Consider the following 27441-nt stretch of genomic DNA (forward strand, 5'->3'; position numbering starts at 1 on the left):
AAGGTGTCACATTCCCCTTTAGCTGTGCCTTACATAAGAACACACAAAAATCTGCTACCTCTCCAAAGAACACAAATAACATATACACCCCATGCACCAACAAATTCTAAACGTTGAAGATGATTAAAGGATAATTTTATGAGGAAATGGCATTATGACGCAACCTCAAAACAAAAAAATTCAAACATCAGATGGACTACAATTACAAATTAATTAATGTGTGATTAAAAAGGTCAACATGCCCATGTGTTCATTTTGTTTGAAGTGAACTAAAAATAAAATTAATTTGTGTTACTTTATATGGTTACTCTTTCATAAATGTTTATTAACAGTGACAATGCCAGTACTGTAAAGAAAATTACACTTTGAAAAATACATGCTTTGACGGTTTCATTTAAATCAAATACATTTTTTACCCATGTTCTATTTCATGAGCATTTACCTTTGGACACAGATCTCAGTAAAAAAAGATAAGGCAATTTCTCCTAACAGAACATATTTTTAGACTTGACGAGAGATTATCAATTGTGCCCATTTCAGCAGTCCTCAGGTTGCAGACAGTCAAAGTTTTCCTAGAGTTCATTCTAGGAAGTCTCTCCTCATACTCTGAAGGAGGGGGAGGAAACAAAGCTGGAAGACAGTCTGGAACATATGAAACTCAAACGACTTTTGTCAAGGACAGCTTCACCTAAAGAACTACCTTTCTCTTCTGAAAAAAGAGGAGATGAAGACAAAGCCAGAAGCTCGTGGACTTTTTTGCTGATTATAATCTCAGTCAGAAAAAGTCCTCTTCCCAGTACAGAAGTTTAAGCATGCAAAGATTAAAAAGAAACTCGTCAGAACTGTAAAAACCAAGGTCAAATACCAAACAGGTACTAGAAAAGGTATTTATTAAGCCATGATAGGAGCTAAGTAAGCTAAATAATAACTGACTGGACTCTTCCTCTGCCACTGAAATCATAAACTGTAAATGTGCTAAGAAAGCACAGAATGTTCTGCACACTAGGTAGCAAAACTAGACAACCTACTAGAAAATGTTCCAAATGTTTACCAGTAATCCTCATAACTCTGGAGTCACTGCTCCATCGTCTAAGTCCTTTGACATGAAAGCAATTGTCACCTGGAGACTGGCAATTTATATGCCTTTCAAAATATACAGACAGCCCCATAACGGGACCAGAAAAGGAATCCTGAGCCAATTAAATTTCAGGTACGAAAGCTCAAAATATACACAAAAGGTTTATCATCCCTCCCTGAGAAGCTAAACTTCACAAACATAGCCTCAGAAGTGAAAAGGTGCACTCTGAATAGAGTCTAAATAGAGTCCAGTGGAGATCCAAACAGTGCAACAAACGTTTCTCAGCAAAAGCAGAATTATGACATAGAACAGAGATCACCAGCTTTTGAGAAAGGTAGAACAGATTAAAATTTGAGATGGAAATATAGCACAGGATACAAGAGTGCCTTACATGGAAAAAAACTCTACTAGCGATGACAGAGGAGATCAAAAAATGCCCTAATCTAACAATCTGAGGTGACAGCAAGAAGAGAAAGAACCCTAGTATATAGCAGATCCAAAGCAGTGAAAGACCGATTAAAAAAGGACTGCCTGCAAAAAAAGCTAAACTAAGGGCAGACCCCCATGAAGTAACTGAGAATGTACCACCCAGGGTCCACCTTTAGCATGGGCAAGCTGGGACCACGTTAAGGGTGCTGACCTTCAGAGGGGCACTGGAGCAGACTTCAGCAGTCTCCCCTACAACCTGCCTCGGAAGAAAAGTGTGCTCCCATTGTTCTAAAGTCCGTTTTCTCCTTTCTCCCTTACCTTCCCCATCCCATCCCCAATTTACCCAACACACTGACAATTAAATATGACGAGTGGGAGGGGAGGGGCAAATTGTGTGTTGCCAAGGGCGCTATATGAGCAAAGGCCGGCTCTGCTACCACCACCCTATGATTGTACACATCAAAGAAGCAAGGGAAGGCAAATCAGCTCAACTGTGCCTACCGTAACCTTTAAAGTTAATGGGACTTTTCTTGAAGCTATTTAAAAATGTTGAACAATTTAGATTTTTCACAGCCTGTTGGGCAGAAAATCTGGATGTTATCAAGGACACAGAGGCTAATATTATGTAAATCTCCTTTAGTGCCACAGCTCAGCAGCAACAATTGAAGAATACAGAACTTCAATGAACATTCCAATGTGCTATAAAGTCCCCCCCGCGACTAGCCATCTTCCTTCTTTGTTGCTGCTGCTCACAAAGATAAGTATACTTTTTACGAGTTTAGCGCATTTAAGCTTTTTTCATTACTTTTCTATGCTGTTAGTTGCAGTAGCGTAAACTCCTTTTGAAGGATTAATTATTTTGAGTCTTTTGACTTTAATTTCTAGATTTAATTTCTACTACTATTGATGTTGATTGGACAATCGGCTCCACCTATTGAGACTCATCCAACCAGTCCTGGTATCCTTTTTGTGGCTACCTGGAGTGAGACACATCACCTTTACAGAGATGCAAATAGAGCAATCTATGGAATGGACAACTCTTCCTTAACATAAACTGCATTTACTGCCAGCCACACCATCGCTGGCTCCTATCAATTCCTTTCTGCAAAAAGTCTTCAATATGAAAAACTTCTCTGTTCAGAATGCTAAGCTCTGGAAGCTCAATTACCTCCAACATACGAAGTGTTAATCACCTAGAATATCGGAGAGCACTAAAATCGCAGCTTTTCCAATCCACACGTTAGGCATTTATGTCTGAGTGCATTCTCATGCTCACCACACATGGTTAAGTGCAGCCACGCTCACAGCATAATGCTGAAGCACATGTTTGAACTTAAGCACGTCACCCAACAATTCTAAAACTACATCTAAAACCATAAACCACTCATGCAAAAGGGCACACAGGCAATAGATGCAAATCGTAACATTTCAAAGCCTTACGGAAATTCTACAATACAAAACAGCCACAAGCACAACATTCACACATGCACCTAGAATCGGTTCAGTTTGCAGTGTGAAATGCACTAAACCTCTTGCTACATTTAATGTGTAGAGTATACAATATGCCAATTATCTCCTCCTGGAGAATGGGATACTCTTACATTCCTTTGTTACCAGCTTTAGTAGTAATCTGGTGAAGGTGCAAACATGGCACTTTGCTGTATTAGCTGCCATACTGTGCAGATATGTCTTTGGGCTGGATGCATAAGCATTTAAACAGACTTCTCAAGATTATACACCAAATCAAAAGTTAGCACTGGGCTACAGTTTGGTTTCAGGAGAGAATTCATTTTAAAGGATATTTTCGATGTTTTTGCGTAGATTATCGTTGAGTTTAGCCTCTAATTCACGGAGTTCCACTTCGACCTTCCTAACATCTTTCTGCAGGTCAAGTCGAGACTTTCTAGTGTCATAATAACCTCCTGTGAGAGCACCACGACTGCTGACCTGATCACCTAAAACACAGAAAAAAACATAAATCAGAAAATTGAAGAAACTTCGAAAAACAGTTGGAAGAAAATTCTAAATACACACTAAAGTAGTGAATGAGTACCACATAAAATGTAAATTTTAAAGAATACGTTGCATATGTTCAGGGTTGTTCTATCTGATGCTTATAAGATTTGCAAATTCTGTACACAAACCCCTTCCGAGGCCCAGACTGAAGCCTGAAATGTTTATCAAAGTGTAGTGAAGGGCAACGAGTGGGTCTATCGGAATATTAAAAGGCAAACCACTCGCCGGTGACACAGATGTGGGATCAGGAACCAACAAAGCACTTTTTAATGTTTTTTTTTTTTTTTTTTTTTTAGGTATTTTGTATATTTTTTGCTTCATTTGAGAAAAGTCTCTTCAAGCCCTGCTTGTCCTGTCTCAATTCAATAACTGTTACAGAATGGCATTCAATTTGTCTACGAGTTCTGGGGAAATCCCACAATTGCACATCAAATTATATTTTCTACCAAAGGCCGCCAATGTGAGAATCAAGAAAAAATATTGACATCCTCTTTAAGGAGGGAATCAAGCTCTCTAAGACGTCCAGGACTTGTTCCTGTACTCACTTATGGAAGTGCACATTAAAATATACAGCCATCTGAGAGTGCCTTTCAGATGCTGGAAAAATTACCAGAGTAGTCATCAACAATTACGAACCCATAAATATCTACTCAATAAAAAATAGCAGGGTCGAGTCAGCCACTTGGAAAGGGCTTAAAGTAAGGAATCAAAGGGAAAGATAACTTGTAAATCAAGAACATAGTACTTTCTGATGAAAGTAGTACCGCGTACCTCAAACGTCAATACTGAATATGGTCCAGAATCAGTGCATTTCTGTGAAATAGGTAGAAATGAACGAATGGCAGGTTAGAATATTTGTTTTTGGCCACATCATGAAGACTCTTCACCTGTGGCTTTGTTATATTTTCATCCAAATTAAATCTATTTGCTCAAGAGATTCAGCACGGAATCTTTTATTTAGTTTTTGCCCTTGCAAAAGTTATTACTTTGTATTTAAAACAAAATGGAGTTAGCCAGTATACTGTCATTCTATGGTTTAACGCCAACATCAAAGTACACTGACAGACAAAATGGCAATCCGCATATTCTCCATCAGGATTTTATGAAAAACATTCCCATAATGTGCATATATAGACACACGGCGATGGCCAATTCTGTTCACATTTTAATCCATCTCCTTCCTTAGAGTTCAGCTGCATAGGGTCTGTGCCAGAAATAATACTGCTCCAGACAGTAGCTGCACTCTTTCTGTCACATAGATCAATGATGGTGCTGGAGATAGATTTTAGTGTCTGGCTCAGCCCAAACTACACTAGATTCCAGTATGTGCTATTGCTGGTAGATAAGTAGTGAGCTGAAACAGAAATACACACATTGTGAATATTGAACCAATTGTTACTTCTTTGGGAATCTTGATTTTGCAAACTATTTTCAGCCACATATTGTATAGACCACGATGACCAAATACCTCCAGATTTCAAATCTTCCTAAACAACCAGGAAACTGGTCATATGGCCAGTTCTCACAAGACTGTAAAGCCCCCTAGATTTGCAGACGTTTCACTGCTTTATCTTGTATATAAAAAAAAATACACATTCCTACGATCTTTCTAGTCAAACTGGTTTTAGGGGCGTGGGGATTGCAATAGCAGAGTCTCTGGTATAAGCGCTTTCTTTACTAGCAAAAGATATCCAGGCACTCAGACCCTGGTATTGGGGCTTTCCGATTTCGTATCCTATTGGATATTTACGGTTGGTTATGAAAGAACAAGTTTCTTACCTTTGATAACACTTTTTATGGTAGAGACTATCTGACTGCAAATTCCTCACCTTAGAATACTCCCCAGGTGTCAGACTGGATCTGGAAAATCTTGAGCAGTTACTCTGCGCGCTGGTAGATGGCATCGGCAGCTCTTTGTCGACGCTGTCCACGTCAGAAGAAAGGCACCACTCCGGTCACATAGGCACCACTCCGGTACCCTAATAGCCATCTCTTTCGCGACAATTTCCAGGAGAAAAACAAAGCCACGCCAGAATAGTTCCTGACCACTGTGCAGAGTCTAACGGGATCTTTTAGTTGAAGAGCCCACTTCACAGAACAGAAAGGATTGGAGCTTTGGTGAGGAATCTGCAGTTAGATAGTCTCTATCAGAAAAATAACTTGTTCTGCTGACAGACTAACCGCAGATTCCTGACCTTAGAGCAGATAAAGCAATAAATCCCCAGAGGTGGGTCTGTGAATTGGCTTATGCCAAAAAGCCATGGAGGATTTAACCGGCAAAAAGCCTGAGTGGAGTGATGCCCAGGTAGCAGCCTAAACAGATCTACAGGACAGGCACTCCACGTACCTACGCAGTAGCAGCCACCTGGATTCTGGTGGAATGAGCCCATGTGCCTTCAGGAGGCTGCTTCTTAACTAGTGCGTAGAAGATTTTGATGCAGAGTACAATTCAGCGGAAGATTGTCCATTTCTGTGCAGCCTTGCCTTTTTTCATTCCAGAGAACGCAATGAAGATCTGATCCTCCACCCAGTGTTCTTTGGTTCAATGTAAAAAAGAGAAGGTCGTTTGCAGTTCAAATGGTCGAGTCTCCCTTCAGCCTTTAAGAAAACAGGTGACCTAAACAGACAGGGCTGATACGGCAACTGCAAAGTGAACGAAATGGCTGGCCAGTAACCTTTAACAGTGCCAAGGGAAAGGCCCTGCTGGGCAAAAGACAACACAAACAACGTCACCTTCGATAGAGAGGCAGAAAGTGTGTCACAATAACATCGCAGATTTCAGAAGGAAGATTACAGACACTCAACTGTCGCTGCACAATCTCCAAGCATGAAGGCAGAGTGCGCGCAGGTTTGGGTACAAGATCATACCCTTTTGCTGAGATAGGAGATCCTCCCAATAAGGCAGCCTCATCAGAGGACAGATGCTCAGGAGTTCGTGATACCAGACTCTCCTTGCCTAATCCGGGGCCACTAAGATGACTTGGGCCAGGTCATTCTTTACCTCCTTGAAAACTCTGGACACTAGTGGTATTGACGGAAAGGTGTACAAGAGTCCTGAGCTCCACTCAAGACTAAATGGGTCTCCAAGTGAGAGCCGCCTTGGAAACTCCAGTGTGCAAAAGGTGTTGAAATTGTGTTTTCTCACCGGTAGCAAAATAGATCTACCCAACGTTCTCCACAATCGCTGAAGAGACCTTGCAGCACCTTTGATAGGAGACGTCATTTGTGATCGATGACTGGAGTTCACAGAGCATGCCAGATGTTGAACCACCAGGAAAATGTCCTGGTGTTCCAGCCATGTATAGAGATGCAGGGCCTTTTGACACCGGGTCAACAACCTCAACCCGACCTGCTTGTTGCAATACTACATGGCAGTGGGGTTGCCCGGAAACACCTGAACCAGCCTTCCCTTGATGGAAGGAAAAAAGGCTTTTAATGCCAGGTGAATGACTCGGTTCCAACATTCTGATCTGGAGCTGAGTTTTTGCTGGAGACCAGAGACCTCTGATCTCCACCTCGCCTTAATGGCTGCCCCAACCCAGAAGTGACTCATCTGTCACTACTGTGCGCTCTAGATGGGGAAGAGAGATAGGTCTGCCGCTGACCGAATCACGCTACATGAGCCACCACTGCAGCTCTTTTGAAGTTCGCTCTGATATCTGGATAAGGTCAGAGAGATTCCCCTGATGCTTCTCTATCCAGTGAGTCTGTCGTATCCAATCCAAATCAGATTGTTAACTTTGCTGAATCACTCCCATCCGGAATAACTTAGGAGAGTGGCTCGGGCCTCCTCGGACACCATAGGCAGCACTTGCGCAATCATATACAACACAGTATGGGAATAATGGCCCAATAAGCACACTGTGTTCACAGACCTTAGTGCCAGGCTGGTGGAAGAGAAAATCCTCCATCTGAAAGTATTCAGCCTCTTGGATTCCCTCTCCGGTGGTGCGGTAGGGAAAACGCAGGTATTTATTTTGGATGTTGAGGCCTGGATCACCAGGCTCTCAGGGGTGGGGTACTGGGAGTGGAAGGCTGGGTCTCTGACGCAGGATGATAGCGGCGAGAGATAGTGTTGTGCAAAAGGAGTGCCTGTGCAAGGCTTGGCCCAGGCCCAGAGCAGGACATCAGTGAGGACTTTATTAAAGGGGAGTAAGGATTCTAAAAGGAGATACCTCGGGCTGAAGCATCTCTGTCAAGACACTGGTCTTGACCTCAACCGTGGGGGGATAAAGGTCTAGGACCTCAGACTGTCTCTGGACCACGTTCTCAAAGGAAGCCTCTTCCTTGTAGTCACTGTGGGAGGAGAGAAGTGGCCAGTGTCTGGCAAGATGTCCAGAATATGGGCATAAGCCAGGTTCCCATAGCACATGTCGTCAGCCATAGACTCTGCTACGGGGTCGAAATAACCACAGGGACCCTCACATCCACTTCATTAGTGTTCCTCGGAGGGTCCTTCAGGGAAATAGGGCCGCATCTCCAATTCATGTCATGTGGGCCTGGTCGGCATCGGAACAGACGTTGGGTGATGCCTGCCCAGCTCTGTATCGGAGTCGGGAACCATGATGGGTTCAGTGTCAGTGGCGCCGGAAGCAGTGCCACTGGAACTGTACACGGAGGAGGCCGCAAAGTCACGGCCAGGGCCAATCCAGATCTACCAACAGATCCGGAGTGCCTGACTGGCGTCTAGGGCAGACTCACAGGCAGAGCCACAGTCGTAGTCCCTTACGAACCCATGGTGCCTGAAGGCAATTTGGAGGGGTCAGACTGCCAAAAAATGAGGCTTATGGCTTTTGGGAAAGTGTGGAGCAGACCCAGTGCAAGATCCACAGGAACAGCCTGGAAGTGGGGGCCTGGATCTGTGGCGTTGTTCCCTTGCGTTGTACGATGAATGGGACCAACATGGAAAAGTCAAAGAGTGTTTCAACTTCTTGGATTGCTTCTTGTGGGACTTACCTGAAGAAGTCAAGGATTGCAATGACTGGTGCGAGTGGCTCAGAGAGCAGTCCCGGGACCTACCCATGAATGGGAACTGGAGCAACGAAGAGTCATGTGGCGAGCTGCCAAAAGCTTCATGGCCTGCTCATGGTTGGCCTTAGGATTCATGGTCCTCCATTCTGTACAGACCGTGGAGTTGTGGTCACATTCCAGGTACGCCAGACACACCAAGTGGGTGTCTGTCACAGACATTTGCCTGTGACAAGAACCACAAAGCTTGAAACCAATTTGTTTATTCGGGAACATAGTCCAACAGGAAAATAGGCACACTGGAAAAATTCGACATAATGGTCGAAAAAAATTAAGTAAAGAATTGACTGGGAGGAGCTTGTCAGGATCCACATTGATGGCACGAAAAAGAAGGAACTGAGGTCAGTGTGCTGGGGTTGAGCCTGTTTAGGCAGGGCATACGTCACTTCCAGCCAGACACCACCTTACGCACCCGAACAATGCCCTTCTACAGGCATGGAATGGGGCTGCTCAGAAAATTCCAGATCCAGTCTAGCACCTGGGGATTATTCAAATGTAAGGAATCTGTGGCTATCAGTCTCAGATGTCACCCAACACCATAATAGTTGAACCTTAAAAGGGTGCCACTGCCCAATGCAAATCAGAGATATTGCAATCAAAACAGACCCCAGCCGAACTTCAGTAAGAATATGGCAAGGCTATGTCAACATCTTTAACATACGTTCTAGTAACCGGTCAATAAGATAGTCGTTAATGTCAACCTTTCTCTGTGAGACATTGGTAAAGAACTAATGTCACTTGTTTGGACATTCCTTACAGAATTAAACTCAAGCAGGTGGAAAGGAAAGCGTTACGTACCCTGTAGCCATCTGTTTTTAGGTTTTAGAGCTGGAGTAGCACATACTCTGCATGCTCCCACCATCTAGAGTTGGACGCAGACGTTTGCAACTTATTTTTGTATGACGAGCCTTTTAGTCAAAATATCTGTTGTGACGCCTCCCTTAGCTCACAATGCATCAAGACAAAAACTCCACTTTAGACAGTTTTTACCAGAGCTATGTTTGGTCAGTGTAGTGAAGGAGCACAAAAGAAATGTGCTGTGTATTGCGAAGGCATACGTATATCAACCATATAATGAATATTTAATTTAATTGCTCACTTCAAGGGGAGGTTGCATGTAAATCTGAAACATTAAAGCTCAGGGTCAAATATTCCATTTGTGGCAGTATCCGAGGACAGTGTAAAGCATTTGACGTACACACTCAGTCAGCAAATAGTCTCACACTCTCAAGAACTTAACTCTAGGCCAATTGTCTGTATAAAAAAAATATACTGTTTTATTTCTAGAACCAAGCAAGCCTGGTACAGGAAAGCATATAAATACTTTGCAGTAGTAATTGACTTCTTTGAACACAGTTCAGAATTGCAGTACAACTGGTACTGGTTTTGATTACAGGTTTAAGAAAGCAGTTTGCAACACATTGCAGGTATAGTACATTCAATTGAATGGGCTTTTTAAGTAAAATGCAGTTAATTACTTTTCAGATTACTTTTCTAACCACAGGACTTGATCCTAGATTCAGCCCTGGGACATTTACTGAAAACAGGTGAGTAAATGCGTTTTGGTTATAGGAATGATTTTTAAGGAATATTATTGTATTTCAAAAGTTGACAAACTTTTTCACATAGAATCAGAAGTGTTATCCTATGGGAGGAAATTCACTTAGCAGGTAAGTTACTTTTGCGTTACTTTTGTAATCCAGTGTTGGACTCCTACATTCAGCACTGAGACATCTACTTAAAACAGGTAAGTAATTATGTTTTTGTAGAGTTACGATTTTTAAAGAATATTCTTGTATCTCAAAAGTTGACACTTAAAAACGTTCACATAGAATCATCAATGTTATCCTATGGGAGGAAATTCACTTAGCAGGTAAGTTAGGTTATCGTTACTTTTTCTTACTCAGTGCTGGATCCTGGATTCAGCACTGGGACATTTCCTGAAAACAGTTGAGAAAATGCGTTTTGGTTAATCGGCTGATTTTTAAGGAATATTTGCAGTTTTCAAAAGTCGAGACAAACTTTTTGAGAGAACGAGTGTCAATGTTATCCTATGAGGAAAAATGAGTTATCGGTTTCAAGGTAAGTAATCAGTCTTTTGAGTTAGGGTTCTGGGGTTAGACTCAGGGGTCTCCCAGGGTCAGTGGTGCACTGTTGTTGCACCTTCAGTGGCACTCGGGCGGCCAACTGCAGAGTGTTGAAGCCCAATGTTATCCTATGGGGGATAGGGGGACTCCGGTTGGTGGCTGCTGGCAAGCAGGCCACAAGGTTGTGGGAGCAAAGCTCCTTGGGTTAAGCTCAGGGCACGTTGGGGACCAAGTTAGCACCAAAGGGACACCCTCAGCGGCGCTAGGGCAGCCGGGTGCAGGGTGCAGTTTGAGGTCAGGTGCCCTGTTGAATTCAATGGAGATTCTCTGGGACAAAGAAACACTGCAGGCTCGGGGACGAAGATCTTCCAGGAGTGACCACCACTTTGAGGGGTAAGTTGGGATGTAGAGCGATGTTCAGGCACCACTGGGTTGGGCACACAAGGCCGTGGGGCGTCGGGTGCAGGGGTGCCTTTAGACGTCGGATTTTCATACCCGCTCTGGTCGCGGTAGAGGGGGTCTCCTGGATTGAGGCTGCAGGCGTCGTCTAGAGGCTTGAGGCAGGTCAGGGGTCGCAGGATCTTGGGTCAGGATCGCCGGGGGTGCCTCCTTGTGGTGTTTGTTCACTCAAACACAGGCCGGGCTCGGCGGGTGCAGAGTGTGCTGGATTCACGGTTTCTGGCTGGCACAAGAAGCTGCAGTTCAAACACGTCCGGTGTTCCGGGAGAAACAGCTTGGAGAGTGAATGCAGGCAGGTCCTCCGGGGTTTTTGAGGTTGCTGGCCGCTGACACGCCGGGATTTTGCAGGAGCAGGTTCGTGGGTAGACAGGCCTGTAGGGCTGGGGCCAAGTCAGTGGGCGTCATCCTCTTGGTAGCTCTGCACGGCTTCTCGTCCTTCTTTTCTTGTGGTTGTTGGATCGGAGGAAGGAAGGTTCAGGGTGCCCCTAAATACTAAATTTAGGGGCGTTACAGATAGGTAAAGGGCAGGGACCAATGGGTCTCTTCCCTAGGGTGGGTACACCCTCTATTCTACCACTCTACAGTGGGAGGGGGGCAGGAGCCTGTCCCTGGTTGGCTGGGTCAACCCATCCTCAAGATGGCGGGGACCCGAGGTTGTGCTTCACCTCGCCTCCCCCCTCCTTAGGGGTGGAGTTGGCAGAGGTGGGCACACCTCTCTTCCTCACTTTGTTTTTCCCACAGGGTCTCCCGCCTAAAGTTGGGGGTAGAACCAGTGGGGACCAGTTGCTGAGTACATCAAGTGGTCTGGAGAATCTCACAAAGGCGGCATGCCTTTGAAGCTTCTCCATTGTGAACCCTGTCCATCCTGGGGGAGGAGGCTTGGCACCTCGTCCCAGGATGTGCATTGTTTCAGGCCCCCGAGAGCAGCAATCTCTCGACTCAGGGGTCCAGAAACATGTCTGGTGGTGGCAGCCTGTGCAGCCACTCAGTCAGGTCACTGGGAGTTGGTCGAGTTTCAGGGGGCATCTCTAAGATGCCCTCTGTCGAGCATTTTACATTAAATCCCACACTGGCATCAGTGTGGGTTTAATGTGCTGAGATGTTTGATACCAAACTTCCCAGTCTTCAGTGCAGCCATTATGGTGCTGTGGAGTTCGTAATGACAACCTCCCAGCACCATATACTCTTAATGGCAGTACTGCATTTACAGGGCCCAAGAATTGACCTGGGCACTGTAGGGGTCCAGGGCTCATGCACCTGTACCCTCACCACTGGCATAGGGCACCCAGCTTGAGGGGTGACTGATGTATGCCAGGGCAGTGTTTTGTGGGCATGGCACACAGGGATGTGTGCCATGTCGTCTCTTTGTTTTGTTCTGCCCCCAGACACTCAGCCTGCAAAGGCAGTGTGTGTGTGCCAGGGTACAGGGCCTCTAAGGGTGGCACAATTGGTGCAACAGCCATTAGGAGCCTTCTCTGGTCACAGTCCCCTGGGTACATGAAGTACCATTTACCAGGGACCTACTTGTGGCCAAAGCTGTCAATTGGGATATGTTTTGGGGAAAGAACACAGGCCCTGGGGTCCTGATTGGCAGGGCCCCAGAGCACATCAAGTCAAAGAGCATCAGTAGTCTGTTAACCAAAAAAACCCAAAAGGGGGGGGGGGGGGGGTTTACTGCAACAGAAACCCACTTTCTCACAGTCTTAAAAATGCTTGGCCATCCAAGGAGTCCTGATGGGTCTGTATTTCCACACAGTAGTGTTCGGTGGACATGTGTGGAGTTGACTGAGTGGCAATCCTGCAGATGTTTACAGTGGAAACATTCCTTGACAAAGCCATTGTAGCCTTCTTCTAGAAAGTGGAATGTGCTTTACGAACTACATATAATGTATGCTTACGCCATACCATAACATGCCTCGATATATCTAACAATCTATCTATCAATACCTTGCTAAGAAATAAGTTGCACTAAATCCGTTTTTGCAAAAAATAAAAACACACTATTGTTTCATTCTGAGGACTGGCTTTATTCTATCAATATAGCAATTAATGCTCTCTTGACACACAGTGAATGTAGAGCCCTCAATTCTACAGTTTGCTTTAAATGGAAAAAGGAAACCACTCTAGACGGCTCTTAATGTACAAGTTACTTACATTGGGTAACGATGTATCTGGTAGAGACGATTCTAGCTGCAGATTCCTTAACGTAGAATTATCCCCAGGCATGAGACTGGACCCGGAAAACTTTCTTTGCCCAAGCATCTCTGCGTGCCGGGGGGTGCTACCACACGGCTCCGCCCTGAGGTCGTCCACGGGCGTGACGTCAGAGAGGTCACATAAGCCCCACCCCGGCACGCTGACATCAGTTTTCTTCGGAGAACTTTTCCGCGCAACAACGCGGAGCCATCACAAACAAAACTGTGGAGAGTATGGGAAAAACCAGTGAAACAGAAAAGAGAGAAACGAAAGGAGAGGAACTGTACCAGGTGGAAAAGTGCCAAGCACTAAGGCACAAAAGACCATAGCGGTGAAAGACATAGCAGCGAAAGAGCAGAGCACCGCTCTGAGGAACACCGTTGCAAGCTAAGGCGACATCCGCCCAGGAGGCAGGAGCATGTGAAATAGGGGAGAGAGAGAGAGAGAGAGAGAGAGAGAGAGAGAGAGAGAGAGAGAGAGAGAGAGAGAGAGAGAGAGAGAGAGAGAGAAGAGAGAGAGAGAAAGAGAGAGAAAGAGAGAGAAAGAGAGAGAAAGAGAGAGAAAGAGAGAGAAAGAGAGAGAAAGAGAGAAAGAGAGAGAGAAAGAGAGAGAGAAAGAGAGAGAAAGAGAGAGAAAGAGAGAGAGGGAGAGAGAGGGAGACACTGCAACCACCATCCACAACAGTGAAGGGTAACAAGCCCGGAGCAAAGGAGGAACAGCAATTCACCCCCAGACAACACCACCAAGGTGAGCCGCATCCCCGAAAGAAGCGAAAAAGCAGAGGTATAGGCAAAAAAAACAACAGTGTAGAGGACTGCAAAGGAAGCAGAAACCCCAAGCAAGTAAAACAGAGAAGAGTAAAAGCAGGCCACTACACAGGAACCAACCGACCTATCAGAAGGGAAGGGGTGGAACAATCAAGCAGAACCAAGTATCCTGTCCGGGCAGAAGCGAAGCGGACACCCACAGGAGACAAGCCACATGGAGGGAGGCGAGTCCAGAAAACCACAGGAAAGGTCCTCGCAGAACGGGGAGGAAGGGCGGGTCGTGAAGGAATCTGCAGCTTGAATCGTCTATACCAGATACATCGTTACCGAAGGTAAGTAACTTGTACATCTGATACAGACTAATAGCCGCAGATTCTACGGAACTGGCCATCGTGCGGCCAAGAGCATCAGAAACATCCAGGGCCAATCGACGAATAAACGTGGCCAGCTCACGGCCATCCATCACATGGCGTCGCAGCTCAGCATAGACACCCTCCAGAGAGACAGAAGAGACTCCACAGAGTCCCACAAGCTGGAAGTAGCCCTGGCCAACACACAAAGCGTGTTAAGCGCTCGCAAAGCAGCACTAGAAGAAGCAAAGAGGTTCCGCCCCCAGGAATCTAACCAGCGGGCCTCCCGTGACGGAGGAAACACCACCAAAGGTAAGGAGGGAAAAGCAGTCTGCAAAAGAGGGCCCAGAGTAGAAGGGTAGAAAGAAAGGCAGACTGGGACATGCGGAGCAGGATGGTGGCGGTGGAGGAGCGACTAGGGCACCGGATCCCCCGTGGCAGGATGCCCCCAGAAGAGAATTATGGAGCGAAGCTTCGAAGGGAAGAAGCAGCTCCCGTCCATCAGAGCCCTGGTGGAGAACCTCCAGCAAATGGTCCATAGGAAGTGAGGTGGCAAGGTCGCCCATGCGCAAAATGCCAGCGGCCGTGGAAATAGCCGGGGCAAAGGCCACACACGCCTCTGTAGGGCGTCGCGGGGGGGGGGGGGTGAGTAATTCATCTGTGGGCGACGGCTGTAAACTAAGCCGGCCATCCCTGAATCCAGCTGGAGGAAGAAATGGCCAGCCCCGGAATGGTGGAAGATTGATGGACAAGTGGGGAACCTGAGGTGCCTCTGGGGAAGGCTGTGGCTGCGGGGACAGCGAGGAGCCCCCCCTGGAAGACGCCGGGGAAAAAGCAGCGACGGCCCGTCTCCGGGGAAGAAGAGACAAAAATTTGGGGAGGAGGGGTCCTCCGGAGTCGAGTCGACGACCCGACGCCGGCACGGCGGAGTCCGCCACAGGCACCGGCGTGAGGTCTTCCGGCACCGGAGGGGATGCCAAGATGACCTCATCCACCACTTGCACCCTAGGAGAATGGAGCGGGGCTAGCTCTGGGGCGGCGAAAGAACGGCGCCGACTCGACCTCCAACGAAGCAGCTGCCTGCGTGGAGAGGCGAGAGGGACCCGGGGAAGCGCCCCGGCCCCTAGCCAGCCAGGCCGCCGCCTGCCCAGAAGACCGAGGAGGACCCGTGGGTGAGCCACGAGTCCCGGCGCCCCCGCGACACCACAGGGACCCCCTTGGGGGTTTGCGGCGAGGCAGAGGTGCCGTGGGCGGAAGAAGGGAACCCCGTAAGGCCGCAACCCGACACCACACCTCCAGAGCCTGAAGCCGAACCAGTCAGCGCTAGGGCCGGAGCCGCCGGCGATGCCGCGGAAGGCCCCACACGTGGCTAGGGATCCGCGGGCGTCCCAGGAAGAGGAGGAGGAGGAGGAGGGGCCAAGGAAGCCTGCAGAGCCGCAGTATAGGCCTCCATTTGGGCCCTAGTCGCCCCGGCGCCAGGAAACGGCCGGTATGGTGGCGGCGAATGAGGCCGCATGTTCCGCGGAGAAACCGCGCCCTCCGCAGAGCGGGGACCAGGCCTCGGAGACAAGCTAAGAGACTTACAGATGGGCGAGCGATGCCCTAGGGGCCTCCGTGACGGGCGATGCCGGAATCGGAAGCGCCGATTCCTGGACCCTTCCGCAGGGGACGGACGCGGGGGGGACCCAGATCTGGACAACCGGGCTGAGAGAAGCTTCATCCGGGACTTGGGCTTCAGATGCTGGCAAGCGTCGGAGTCCGTGGAATCATGGTGCTCGCCCAAACCCCACATACAAATAGGATGAGGGTCCGTCACCGACATCTGACGCACGCAAGACGAGCATGCCTTAAAGCCCGAAGGCATTCGCACACTGTCCCCCCACGCAAAAGCGTGAAAAAGAAGGCCTGAAAACAGGATAGGAACATGATCCGGATCCGCGTTGCACGCGGAAAAGAAGGAAACTGATGTCAGCGCACCGGGTGGGGCTTATGTGACCTCATTGACGTCACGCCCGCGGGCGACGTCAGGGCAGAGTTGCGTGGTACCGCCCACAGGCGTGCAGAGATGCTGGGGCAAAGAAAGTTTTCCGGGTCCGGTCTCACGCCTGGAGATAATTCTACGTTAAGGAATCTGCGGCTAGTAGTCTCTATCAGATACAACTTTATCGCTGTAAACTTGAATAAAAGGTTCTTTCACTGTTTCACTTGCAGCTCAAGGAAAGGGCATTTCCCAGCAAACAGACTTTCCAAGACAAGATCACAAGTCTATAAAGGTTCAAAAGGAGGACCAATCAGCCTCATCGGGACTGTATTGACATTCCAGGCTGGTGCCGAAGACGCTCTCAAAATCATTTGACGTTTCAGGCCCTCCATAAAGGTCTGGACCTCGGGTATTTATAAAAATAGATAAATGTTCTCGATTTTAAAAGTTTGTTACCACTGCAGGTAAATGCAAACAAATAGAAGTGTATGCCAATCCTGCTTTCTACAAACGCAAAAATACAACTTCAAGCTGGTGAGGTCCTCAATAGGTGCTTTAAGGGGATTTGTGTGTTGCACCACACAGTAGTCAACACATTTCTTTACATATTGCAGCACAGCATGCACATGTTGTGGGTTTACATGCCTCAACAAGGACTGGCATACACTCTGCTAGGGGTTTAAGGTAACCAACTCCAACACTTCACATGTCAAACTGCCAGGTTCAGGTGCTGAGGTCTTGATGCCTGAGCCAACCCTGATGCGGAGTCAGGCTATATGGTCTTAGCAGCAGCTTTGCATGGGGATACACCATTTCTAGAAGCATTGAGAACCAAGGTTGCCTTGCCCATGTTGGTACACGAGAATGATTATCATTGATACTGGTCTCATTTTCCAGACAAATTATGGGATCACAGAAAGTGAAGGAAAAGCTTAGGCAAACATCTCTGATCATTTCTTCTATAGTGCTATGCCAATGGTCTGTGTGTAACTAGAGGTTTAGTTCTTCATTTTGCGTAGTGGTGAACAGATCAACTGCTGGAGTACGCTGCCTACAAAGGTATTTATAAAGTGTTTTGGTATTCATCTCCAATTTATGGACATGGTGATGCGCCCTGCTCAACAGACCAGCAAAATAATTTCACGCCATGGGCAGATGCTCCCCTAGAAGAGAAGCGCGATTCAGACGGCCAAATACCAGATCCATAGGGCTAGCTCTGAGAGCTAAAACTACTGAGTCTCCACTTACTTCTGGATGTAATACACCGCTGTCATATCGACCGTCCTTTAAAGGACTGTTTTGCCTCGAAGAACTAATCACTTACCTTTGGTAATGCTCTTTCTCGTGGATACTCTAACCACAGACTCCTCACTTAGAATGTGCCCCAGACAATATAGTGATTCCTGAGTATTTTGCAGCATTGTTCCAAGACACTGCTATGTGACATTGTGCGACTCCACACTGCCGCAGCAAAAGTGACAGAGCTGAGTCATATAGACGCACCACCTCAGCGTACAGACTTTTTTCTAGCGTTTCCCTTTGCGTGCCCTCCGACGCGGAGAATGAGCACTTCTTGCCAACAGTGTGCGGAGTACTAACTTTGGACTTTTTTAGATGTTAAAAAAGCACTCCATAGAACAGGGAGCTCAGTGAGGAATCCGCAGTTTGACAGAAACTCTATCAGAAAGAGCATTACTGAAGGGAAGTTACTTGTTCTTCTGATAAATATTTCTAATCCCAGTTAGCTCACCTTAGAATAAATACAAAAGCAGTGTCTCCCCAAGGTGAAGGGTCTGTGGAGTTGGTTCAGAATAAAAGTCTTGCAAGTTCCCTTCCCATCAAAACTGGATGTCAAAATTGTAGTGTTCCCAGTTGATAATCCTTGGTACAATCAACGTAAAACGTAAGGCTCTTTTGGGGACCCAAAGATGCAGTCTCTCTTCCGCTTTCGAGGGGTTCCAAAGAATGCTAGTAAAGTGATGGATTGCCCAACCTGGAACGGCGTCACAAGTTTTTTGAAAGAAGGTCCCTAGAGTCCTCAGCACAAATTTGCCTCGAAAAAAGTGGGGTAGGACAGTAACACAGTGTAGGACCTGCAAATGGTTTCTGGCAACCACTGAACAGGACAACCCTGACCCCTCTGGGATCATGGAAACAGCACAGACCATCCTGCACTTCAGGTGGCAAATAAAAGTATGGGGGTGTAGATTGCATAGAGTAGATGCAGGTGGAGGGCCCGCCCTGCGGCTAAGACAGGAGGTCCTCATGAAGGGACAGCCCAATAGCTGTCGGTGCCCAATAGTTATGAGTACCACACTCTCTTGGCCCAATCAGGGGCCACTAGAATGTCATTGGCCCATTTTTCTTTATTTTCTTCAGAACTTAAGGCAGGAGAGATAGTGTCAGAAAGGCATGCAAGGAAATGCCTCTCTTTGTATAGTCAACCCATGTTCTTTGACTGAAGGTGCTGGTTTTTCAACTCAGAGTGCACTGAAGCCTGCTAACGAGATCTCAGAGCCTGTGACCTTACCATTAAAGAGATATGTCGAAATGGCTCATACCTAATTGGCTTATCTAACTTACCTGTAAGTCACTAGTGATGTTGTTTGGTCTCATTCCTGTGGAATATAGACAGAAACTTAGGACAACACATGGGGGGGGGGAGCAACACAAACATTGGTTGATGTTGTTGACACTTCAGTTAAGGCACTAGATCGTTGGATTAAAGGCAACAAAGTAGACACATTTGAAGGGTTCTACAATTTGACTGTTAAGGATCACATTTTGACAAATAGTCACTCAGAAGTTGGACCAGCATCTATGACCAGTGAAAGGGTTTGGCCAGTGTAGGGGTGCGGTGGGAGATTGTCCCTAGAGAGCCCAAATATACACAGAGGCCAGCTTAGTGTCCTTGGGTGGGGAGAACATTAAACCTTAGGCTCACTGGCCTCAAAGTATGGAGAAGTAACAACAATGGCCACAAATCAATGGGGTGGCGGTGAAGGATCTAAGGGATACACTTGCGAGTGTGACCATGGTTATGGCCAAACTGGTTTCCCCAGACCCTACCAGAGGAAGGGTGCACGAGATTGCCAATGCTGAGTCACACCCTTTGGCTGTGGTTGATTTTGAGTGGGGAGGAGTTACAGGCCCAAAGAAAGTAGCTGTGTTCCCTACCATCCCCGTAGAGTGCTTGCAGGGGAATGGCTTAAAAACCCCTACTTGGGAAGCAGTAGAGAGGAGGAAGCAGAAGAGAGGAGGACCTATGCAGCCATGATAGGTCTACCTGAGATGATTTGAGTTAACCACAAGAGTACAGAAGGCCTGGAAAGAGAGTCAAGGGATCCTGGAGCCTCAAACAATGGACCAGGTCCCTGAAGCAGAAAGTTTGGCTGCCCAGCCTCCAAAAGGTACACAGGCCCAGAAGGAGCCCAACCTCCCAGGGGAAAAGACTGTTGATCGCAGAAAAGCGTGCACCAGAAAACTTGCCAGAGCTGGCAGAACTTCATGGGACAGGAGGTCTCATTATGGTGGATCTGAGTAATGGACAAATGACCTGCTTTACTTTAGGAGACCTGCAACATTTGGCTGTCAGGTAGGAACAAGAGGACACCAGTGGTACCCATAATGTATACTGGGAGAAGGGGTTACTGAACAGCTCAGCCAAGGTACCCAAAACCAGGGGCATTCAGGAGACTGGTGGTTCCTCAGCAGGTTCCTCTTTAAATTGGCCCATGACACACCCTTAGCTGGACACCTGGGGCAGACCAATACTTGGGAGAGGCTGGTCAATCACTTCTATTGGCCCCAGCATTCTGAGAAGGTCAACAAGCTTTTTCACTACTGCACGAACTGCCAAGCCAGTGGGAAGGCAAGGTGAAAAACCAGAAGGCTTTCCTTATACCACTACCTGTGGTGGGAATTCCTTTGAAAGGGTGGGGATTGACATTGATGTCCCCTAGACCTCCCTCAGCAGCCTCACGGAATGGATTTATCTTGCTAGTAGTGGACCTTGCCACCAGATACCCTAAAGTTCTTCCCCTTAGGACAGCCACTGCCCCTGCAGCAGCTAGAGCCCTCCTTGGAATCTTCACCAGGGTTCGGTTCCTTTCGAAGGTAATCTCAGATAGAGGCACGACTTTAATGGGTGCCTATCTGAAAGCCATGTGGGATGAGTGCGGATTGATTTACAAGTTCACCAACCTCTACCATACCCAAGGAAATGGCCTAGTTAAAAGGATCAACAAGACCATGAACAACATGATCCTGGGATTACCTGGGAAACTCAGGAGGAGATGGGATGTCCTTCTGCCATGCCTACTACTTGTATACAAAGAGATCTCCCCAAAAGGAATTGGCTTTGGTCCCTTTGAGCTACTCTTTGTACATCCTGTAGGAGGTCCACTAAGCTTGGTTGCTGGGGGGTTTGGGAGAGACCACTCAAGGAACCCAAGTAGGACATAGTAGACAATGTGCTTGGGCTTGGCTGAGTACACAAAGAAGGGAATTCAAATTTGGAGGCCAGCAAGGAGCTTGTGAAGCACTGGTATGACCAGAAGTCCTTTATGGTTGAGTACCAGCCAGGACAACTGGCCTGGGTTTTGGAGCCAGTGGCACTCAGGTCACTGCATGACAAGTGTACTGGGACACACCCCAACATAAAGACAAAGGAGGAAGTCACCTACTTTGTGGACTGGGTCATCCCAGAAGGCCTCGCACGGTCATCCAAGAGAACAGTCTCAAGCTGCACCATAACAAGGCAGACCGCACCATGTTGGTGGTGGCAGATGGAGGAGAGGAAGAAGAGTGTGAAACGCTACTTGACCTCTTGTCATCTAATACCCAGGATGGAAGTATGGCAGGAGTATTGCCCTCCTCCACCTTGACAGAACAACAACAAAGGGACCGGTATCAGTTACAGAGACAGTTCGCTGGACTGTTCACTCTGACTCCAGGTCTGACGACATGGTGTACCCACGATGTGGACACCAGAGACAGCTAACCTGTCAAGAGCAAAATGTACAAGCTGTCTGACCAGGTCAAAGCCATCATCAAAACTGAGGTTCCTAAGATGCTGGAACTGGGGTGATTGAGCCCTCCAGTTGTCCATGGGCCAGCCCAGTGGTACTGGTGCCCAAGCACAAACCCAAAGGTAGGAAACCCGAGATGAGGTTCTGTGTCAACTATAGGGGCCTCAATGAAGTCACAGAGTCTGATGCCACCCCATACCAAAAGCTGATGAGTTTCCTGATAGAGTGAGAAGAGCCAAATATTCAAGCACCTTTAAACTGACCTCAGGTTAACAGATAGTCCTCGCCCAAGGAGAGGTCTGCTTTTTCTACATCTGAAGGCAACTTTCAATTCAGTTGAAAAATGCACCTGTCACCTTCCAGAGGTTGTAAAATAGACTACTTTCAGGTCTGGAGAGTGTAAGTTCAGTTTATATTGATGACATAGCTGTATTTAGCTCTATCTGGGAGGATCACCTGGTCCACCTCAATGAAGCGTTTCATGGCCTGCAGCAGGCAGGCCTGCCTGTCAAGGTGAGTAAGTGCCAAATAGTGACGGTTCTGTTGTGTACTTGGGCTGACAAGTTGGTGCAGGTCATGTACAACCTTTCTAGCCCAAGATCCAGACAATTCTGTTCTGGTAACCTTTAAAGACCCATGCCCAAGTCAAAGCCTTGTTTGGCCCGACAGGATACTACAGGAGATTTGTAAAGGGTTATGGTACCATAGAGGATCCACTAACTGAATTGACCTCCAAGAAACATCCCAGAAAGGTTATCTTGACTAAGCAGTATCAGAAGGCTTTTGACAACCTGAAGGAAGCTCTGTGCTCAGCACATGTCTTTAGTAAGGAATTCATTGTTTAGACCGATACCTCTGAAGATGGGATTGGGGCAGTGTTGCAACAAGTAAATGATTGGGCCACGATTAGCCAGTTACCTTAATTAGCAGGCATCTCCTTCCCAGAGAGCAGTGTTGGAGTGCCATTGAGAAGGGGACCTTTGCTGAGGTTTGGTCCTTGAAGAAGCAGAGGCCCTACCTGTTTGGAACTCACTTCAGAGTTCTAAACGTCCACAGATCCCTCAAGTGGCTGATGCAGATGAGAGTAGAGAACCCCAAATTGTTGAGGTGGTTCATTTTCCTACAGGGTTTGGACTTTACAGTAGAACACAAACCAGTAACTGACCATGCCAATGCAGATGGACTTGCCAGGTTCTTCCACTTAGATGATGAGAACTACCAGGATAAAGTTTAGTTGCTTATCACCTTTCGTCTGAAGGTGGGTGGGGGGCTCATGTAAGGAACTGCCTTTTTTCTATTGTCACTCACAGGTTTTTGGACTGATGCTGCTGGTTTTTGGACTCAAGAGTGACTGAGGCCTGCTAACCAGACATCAGTTCGTTGCCCTTACCCTTAAAACAGGTATGCCAAATAGGCTCATACCCAATTGGCTAAGCTAACTTACCTTTAAGTCTGTAGTAAATGGAACCAAGGGTACCCAGGGCATGTATGTTAGAGGGGCTACCTAGGGATTGTAGCAGTGGTTGTGACACCCTGGGAGTAAAACGAGACTTCCAGCCTGCCATTTGCAGGATGGAAGAGCAGTTTAAACTTTGCAATTTAAAGTAATGGCAAAGCCAGACTTCCCCCGGTATATGTGTAAGTCATCCCAGGGCAGGACCATGGAGTCCTAAGACAGGCTCTTATAATGGAGTGTTCACAGAGGAAAAGCGGTCATTGCAGCTCGGAGGAGAAGCTGGGGTTGCCCCTCTTCTATTTCCAGAAGAACATGGACACAAAGCGGACTGCATTAGATAACTGAAATAAGGAGTTACAGGATCTGTTTTGACTGCCACAGTGGAGATGTAGTTGCTCTGCTTGTGATCACAGATTCCAAGCCACCAATTTCTTCCAACATGTAGGTTCATAACTGTGATGCTTCGATTGAGTGAACCCAGATAATAAACTCCTGGATTTTTTTGAGGTTCCATGAGATTAATCCCATTGGAATAAATACTGTGTTAGTTGAGTATACATTCAAAAACAGATAGTCCAGGTGTCCATAGTTAATGGAAAAATGGGACAGATGTCTGTGGTATGCCTAGCTAGCATCTAATGTACTAGCTGCACTGGTAATTACAGTGGTGCAGCTGGGTCTCTCTGGTGCCCATTTTATGCTTCTTTGTTCAGACAGATAGCTATCGAGACTGTAAAATAAACAAACCTGCAGGTGGAGTTATGTAATTGATAAAGGAAGCAACTCATACATTTTAAGATAATGGCTTTTTAAGATCAATGCACTTACCTTCCAAAGTAATACAGTCCATATTGAAAGCTCTAGCAAGCTGTGTAGATACTTCCATGCTACGACAAATCAGTGTTTTCCCAAACACATGCTTGAAAGCTTTGTCAAATCTTGAGTTGTACCTCAGTTTACTAATCATAGGGATAGCATCCTGAAAACAGAAAACAATATTTTGGGAAAAATGGCTTGATAAAAAATATGTAAAGGTTTAAAAAAACAAATATATTCAGATCTAAATTACCTTTTCCACAAGCACTTATTTGGGCGGGGGTGTGTGGGCTGGGGATGGCGGTCTTCAACCTATTTTCACCTTTGCCATGGTAGAGAATATTTACCTACATGTCATTACCGTCCTTCTAGTTTAACTTCAAAAATAGGAAACATCACAAAACTGAAGAAACTGAAGCATCATTTAGAAATGAAGATGTATTCAGTAACAAACACTTCATTTAATCTTTGTATAACTTCAAGTTTGCACCTGTATAACCGACCTAGGTAGCACTTAGCCAAGGACCTTTAGAAGGATCCTTGAACAACAATAACACAAGCAAACCCTTTCTTTAATCAGTCCAGATTTGAATGTATTTATTTCTGACACAATATTGCTCATTTTGTATTCATTATTTATACTGCTTGCATTATTAACAGGTAAACATTTTCTATATAATGCATCAGTGCAAGAGGTATGCCAGCTTACGAAATATGAAACTTCTTCTAAACAGTATATAGTTAGACTGCATTTTCAGGTTCATAGGAAGGCGGGATCTAAGCACTTGTACAGAAGTGAGGGGTTTATGTCTTTTGTACATTTGGACCTTTTTAACTAAAACAGACTCCTAAAAGAAAGATACACTTCAATTATTCGGTGTGGATTTCTGCCCTCACAAATTGAAGGAATAATCAATGTATTTAAGCAATTCTCTACAGTAAACCAGGCCCATCAGATAGATGTAGAGTAAAGGAGAAACAAAAATGATAAGTTCAAGGAATAATCATAACTACACATTAAAATCCAAAGCACAAGTATGAGATCCAGGAAGAGTATAATTTTCAGGATAAGCAATATTAAGATGTGCCCAAAAGGGAAAAATTAGATGCTTGAAGAAGAGGACATGCTTGCAAAGTGGAGAGAATTTAAGGAAGAAATTAGATGCTTGAAGAAGAGGACATGCTTGCAATGTGGAGAGAATTAAAAAATAAATATCAGTTAACAGGAAGTCAATATATCGTCCCCAGTATATAATATATTGCGTACTCAACTCTGGTGAGCAAGCAGTCCATACATGTCAATGCCAAATGCTTGCAGATACCAGTCACTGTTATGTAGAAAAATGTTATTTTCAAGTATTAAACATGTCAAAACCAAGAGTATTAATGTATGTTTATAAAGTGTAGCGTCTACTGGAAAGGCAAAATGTAAGAGCTGATATGCCCTTTTCAAGAGGAATACACCTGTACAGCGAACTGATGTCCAATGTCACAAACTAAAATTTCTCCGCCCATTCAATGTCCTCCAGTTTGTTAAGAAGATCCTTCGTGTCTCGTATGTAAGACGGTACATTTTTAACCAAAAGGTTGTAAAAATACATCTATGTACTCTGAAATATGTTCTGTTGGTGAGCCTATGCCAGAAAATGATAGGCCTACCAGGGGAAAGTCACCTCCCTTGTGAATCTTAGGTAATATATACATACAAGGGGCCTTAGGTGATGGATTAAACATGCATTTAAACTAGACGTCTGTTATGAGACACTGTTCACGCCAATAAGTCAATTTAGTCTCAATGTTTCTTGTGACTTTAAGAACACGGAACACTTATCGCCAATTATTAAAGCATTCTGCTACCTCAAAAGTTTCTTTGTAGATGTGGGCCTTTTACTGTTTTACGTACTGCACTCGTTTCTTAACCAGCGAGTATTAGCTAATTTGCTCCATTTACACACTTTGTTATTCACAACATTGTCCAGTACAATATTTTGGTATGTTTATCATGACATATGCTTATAGGGTAGAGCTTTTCTATAAAAATATGCATTGAGTCTAGCAGAATATAGAGAAGAGATGATGTGATATTTGCTTTTCTCTCGTTATGGCACGTACCTGGCTTCATTTTTTTACCTAATCTATGGTTACTATAAACATTAACTTTTATAATAAGGATGGTACAATCTCTTTTACTTTCAAGAAAGGAGCTTATTATGGACTCCATTCTATTACTCTGTATAGTTGGACGTCTTCTTTAGGATTTTGATATATAGGTAAGATTTAGCTACCAGTATTTCTTTCAGCCACTCAATTTAATGTCATTGTTCATTTTCCTCCTGCAGTTTGGAACAAGATGTGTTCCAGGGCGAATTTTGCACCAATACTCAAGATTCTTTGTTTCCACTATCTCATGGATAAGCCCACCTTTAACTTTATGTTAGGGGTTAGTCGATTTTGAGGTTACAAATCCCCTTACCAGGTCATTTGACATATGACTTAGTTGCCTATATTACTTTTGTCTTTAACCGCTCAGTGGTCTCTTAACACACCTTACTACAGGCGGCATCAACTGCTCGCTCATTATTATTGTTTAAATGTAATAGATTTATTTTGGTTATCTAAATTTGTGCTGAGAATGATGGATTATGTGACGTATACATACTGTTTCTGTGCACCTACTAGGCCCTTGTTTTCTTTCACTAGCTGTGTCATGTACTACGACACATCATGTGGAGGAGCCACTCACAGGGGATCTGTGGCACACCATTACAGAGTACGTCTGTATCGTTTCAGAAGAACTTGTGACTGCTTACTTACACTAATTTAAGGTTGGTCTCTTAAGACTACTGTGTCTTAGACTCGGATACCTGCTACTACCCTAGAGATTACAACAAAGATTCACTAAAGACATATACATTCTGCCTCTTTCTGCCACTCAGCCCCATCTCTTTCTTTTATTAGTTGTACTGTATGCGACTACACATGGTGTGGGAGGGTATTTCCAAAGGGATTTGGTGCAGACCATCACAGATGACATCCGAATCTGGCTGCAAGAACCTTTTGACTGCTTTTTTGTATATTTTTTTTATGGTTGGTCTAAGGAGATTATCTTGTCTCCAACTTTGACACTTCTCTTTATTCTGGAGATGGACACACTTTTACACATGGTTTTTCTTGCTCAGAATACAAGATTTTTCCGGCATCAGAGACAGAGACCTTTTCTTTTCTATGGATTATGGACAGTAACAGAATTGTACGCTAAAGTTTCTCTCAACATGGATTTCTTCACATTTGTATATCGAGTCACTGGTGTTGGCTTGATAATGTCACTATCTAGATCTCTATATTTCAATCCAAACCAAATCTACATACATTAACTTTCCTGATTTTTTTGCTGGTCCCTGTTCTTCATTCAGATTTTTCTTACATCATGTGCATACTATTTATTTTCTCTTCATTTTTCATCCTTTATACATTAAGACTTGCTTTAATTTGTATTTCATTGTAAATTATCACAGCCTTGGAAAAAGTCACGTAGTGATGACAGGTGTCGGCTGTCTGAAGAAAGAATCTGTAAAAGTGGAATGTAAGAACACAAGATCGCTTACTTTGTTAATAAAATATACTTTTATTCAAACTAAATCTTTACTGTTTCAACCTTATACTATTGTTTGACACTATACAAGTGCTTTGGTTTTCTTCTATATAAAAAATGGTAAAGATTGGCTTCTGTGCTGCGGTCTTGCAATTG

General features: G+C 45.5%; 1 protein-coding gene across 1 annotated transcript in view; it reads right to left on the bottom strand.

Annotated features, from left to right (window-relative positions):
* The window catches only part of SMC3 (structural maintenance of chromosomes 3), a 789692-nt gene that overhangs the window by 326920 nt on the left and 435331 nt on the right, over window positions 1-27441 (bottom strand). Inside the window, exons 18-19 of the mRNA XM_085603430.1 lie at window positions 23706-23856; window positions 3310-3462 (exon numbers count right to left, since the gene is read on the bottom strand). Of these exons, the coding sequence (XP_085459556.1) occupies window positions 3310-3462; window positions 23706-23856 (304 nt within the window). The remainder of the gene's footprint in view (window positions 1-3309; window positions 3463-23705; window positions 23857-27441) is intronic.

The sequence above is a fragment of the Triturus cristatus genome, chromosome 1_2 (genome assembly GCF_964204655.1).
Source record: "Triturus cristatus chromosome 1_2, aTriCri1.1, whole genome shotgun sequence".
In the NCBI taxonomy this organism is placed as follows: domain Eukaryota; kingdom Metazoa; phylum Chordata; class Amphibia; order Caudata; family Salamandridae; genus Triturus; species Triturus cristatus.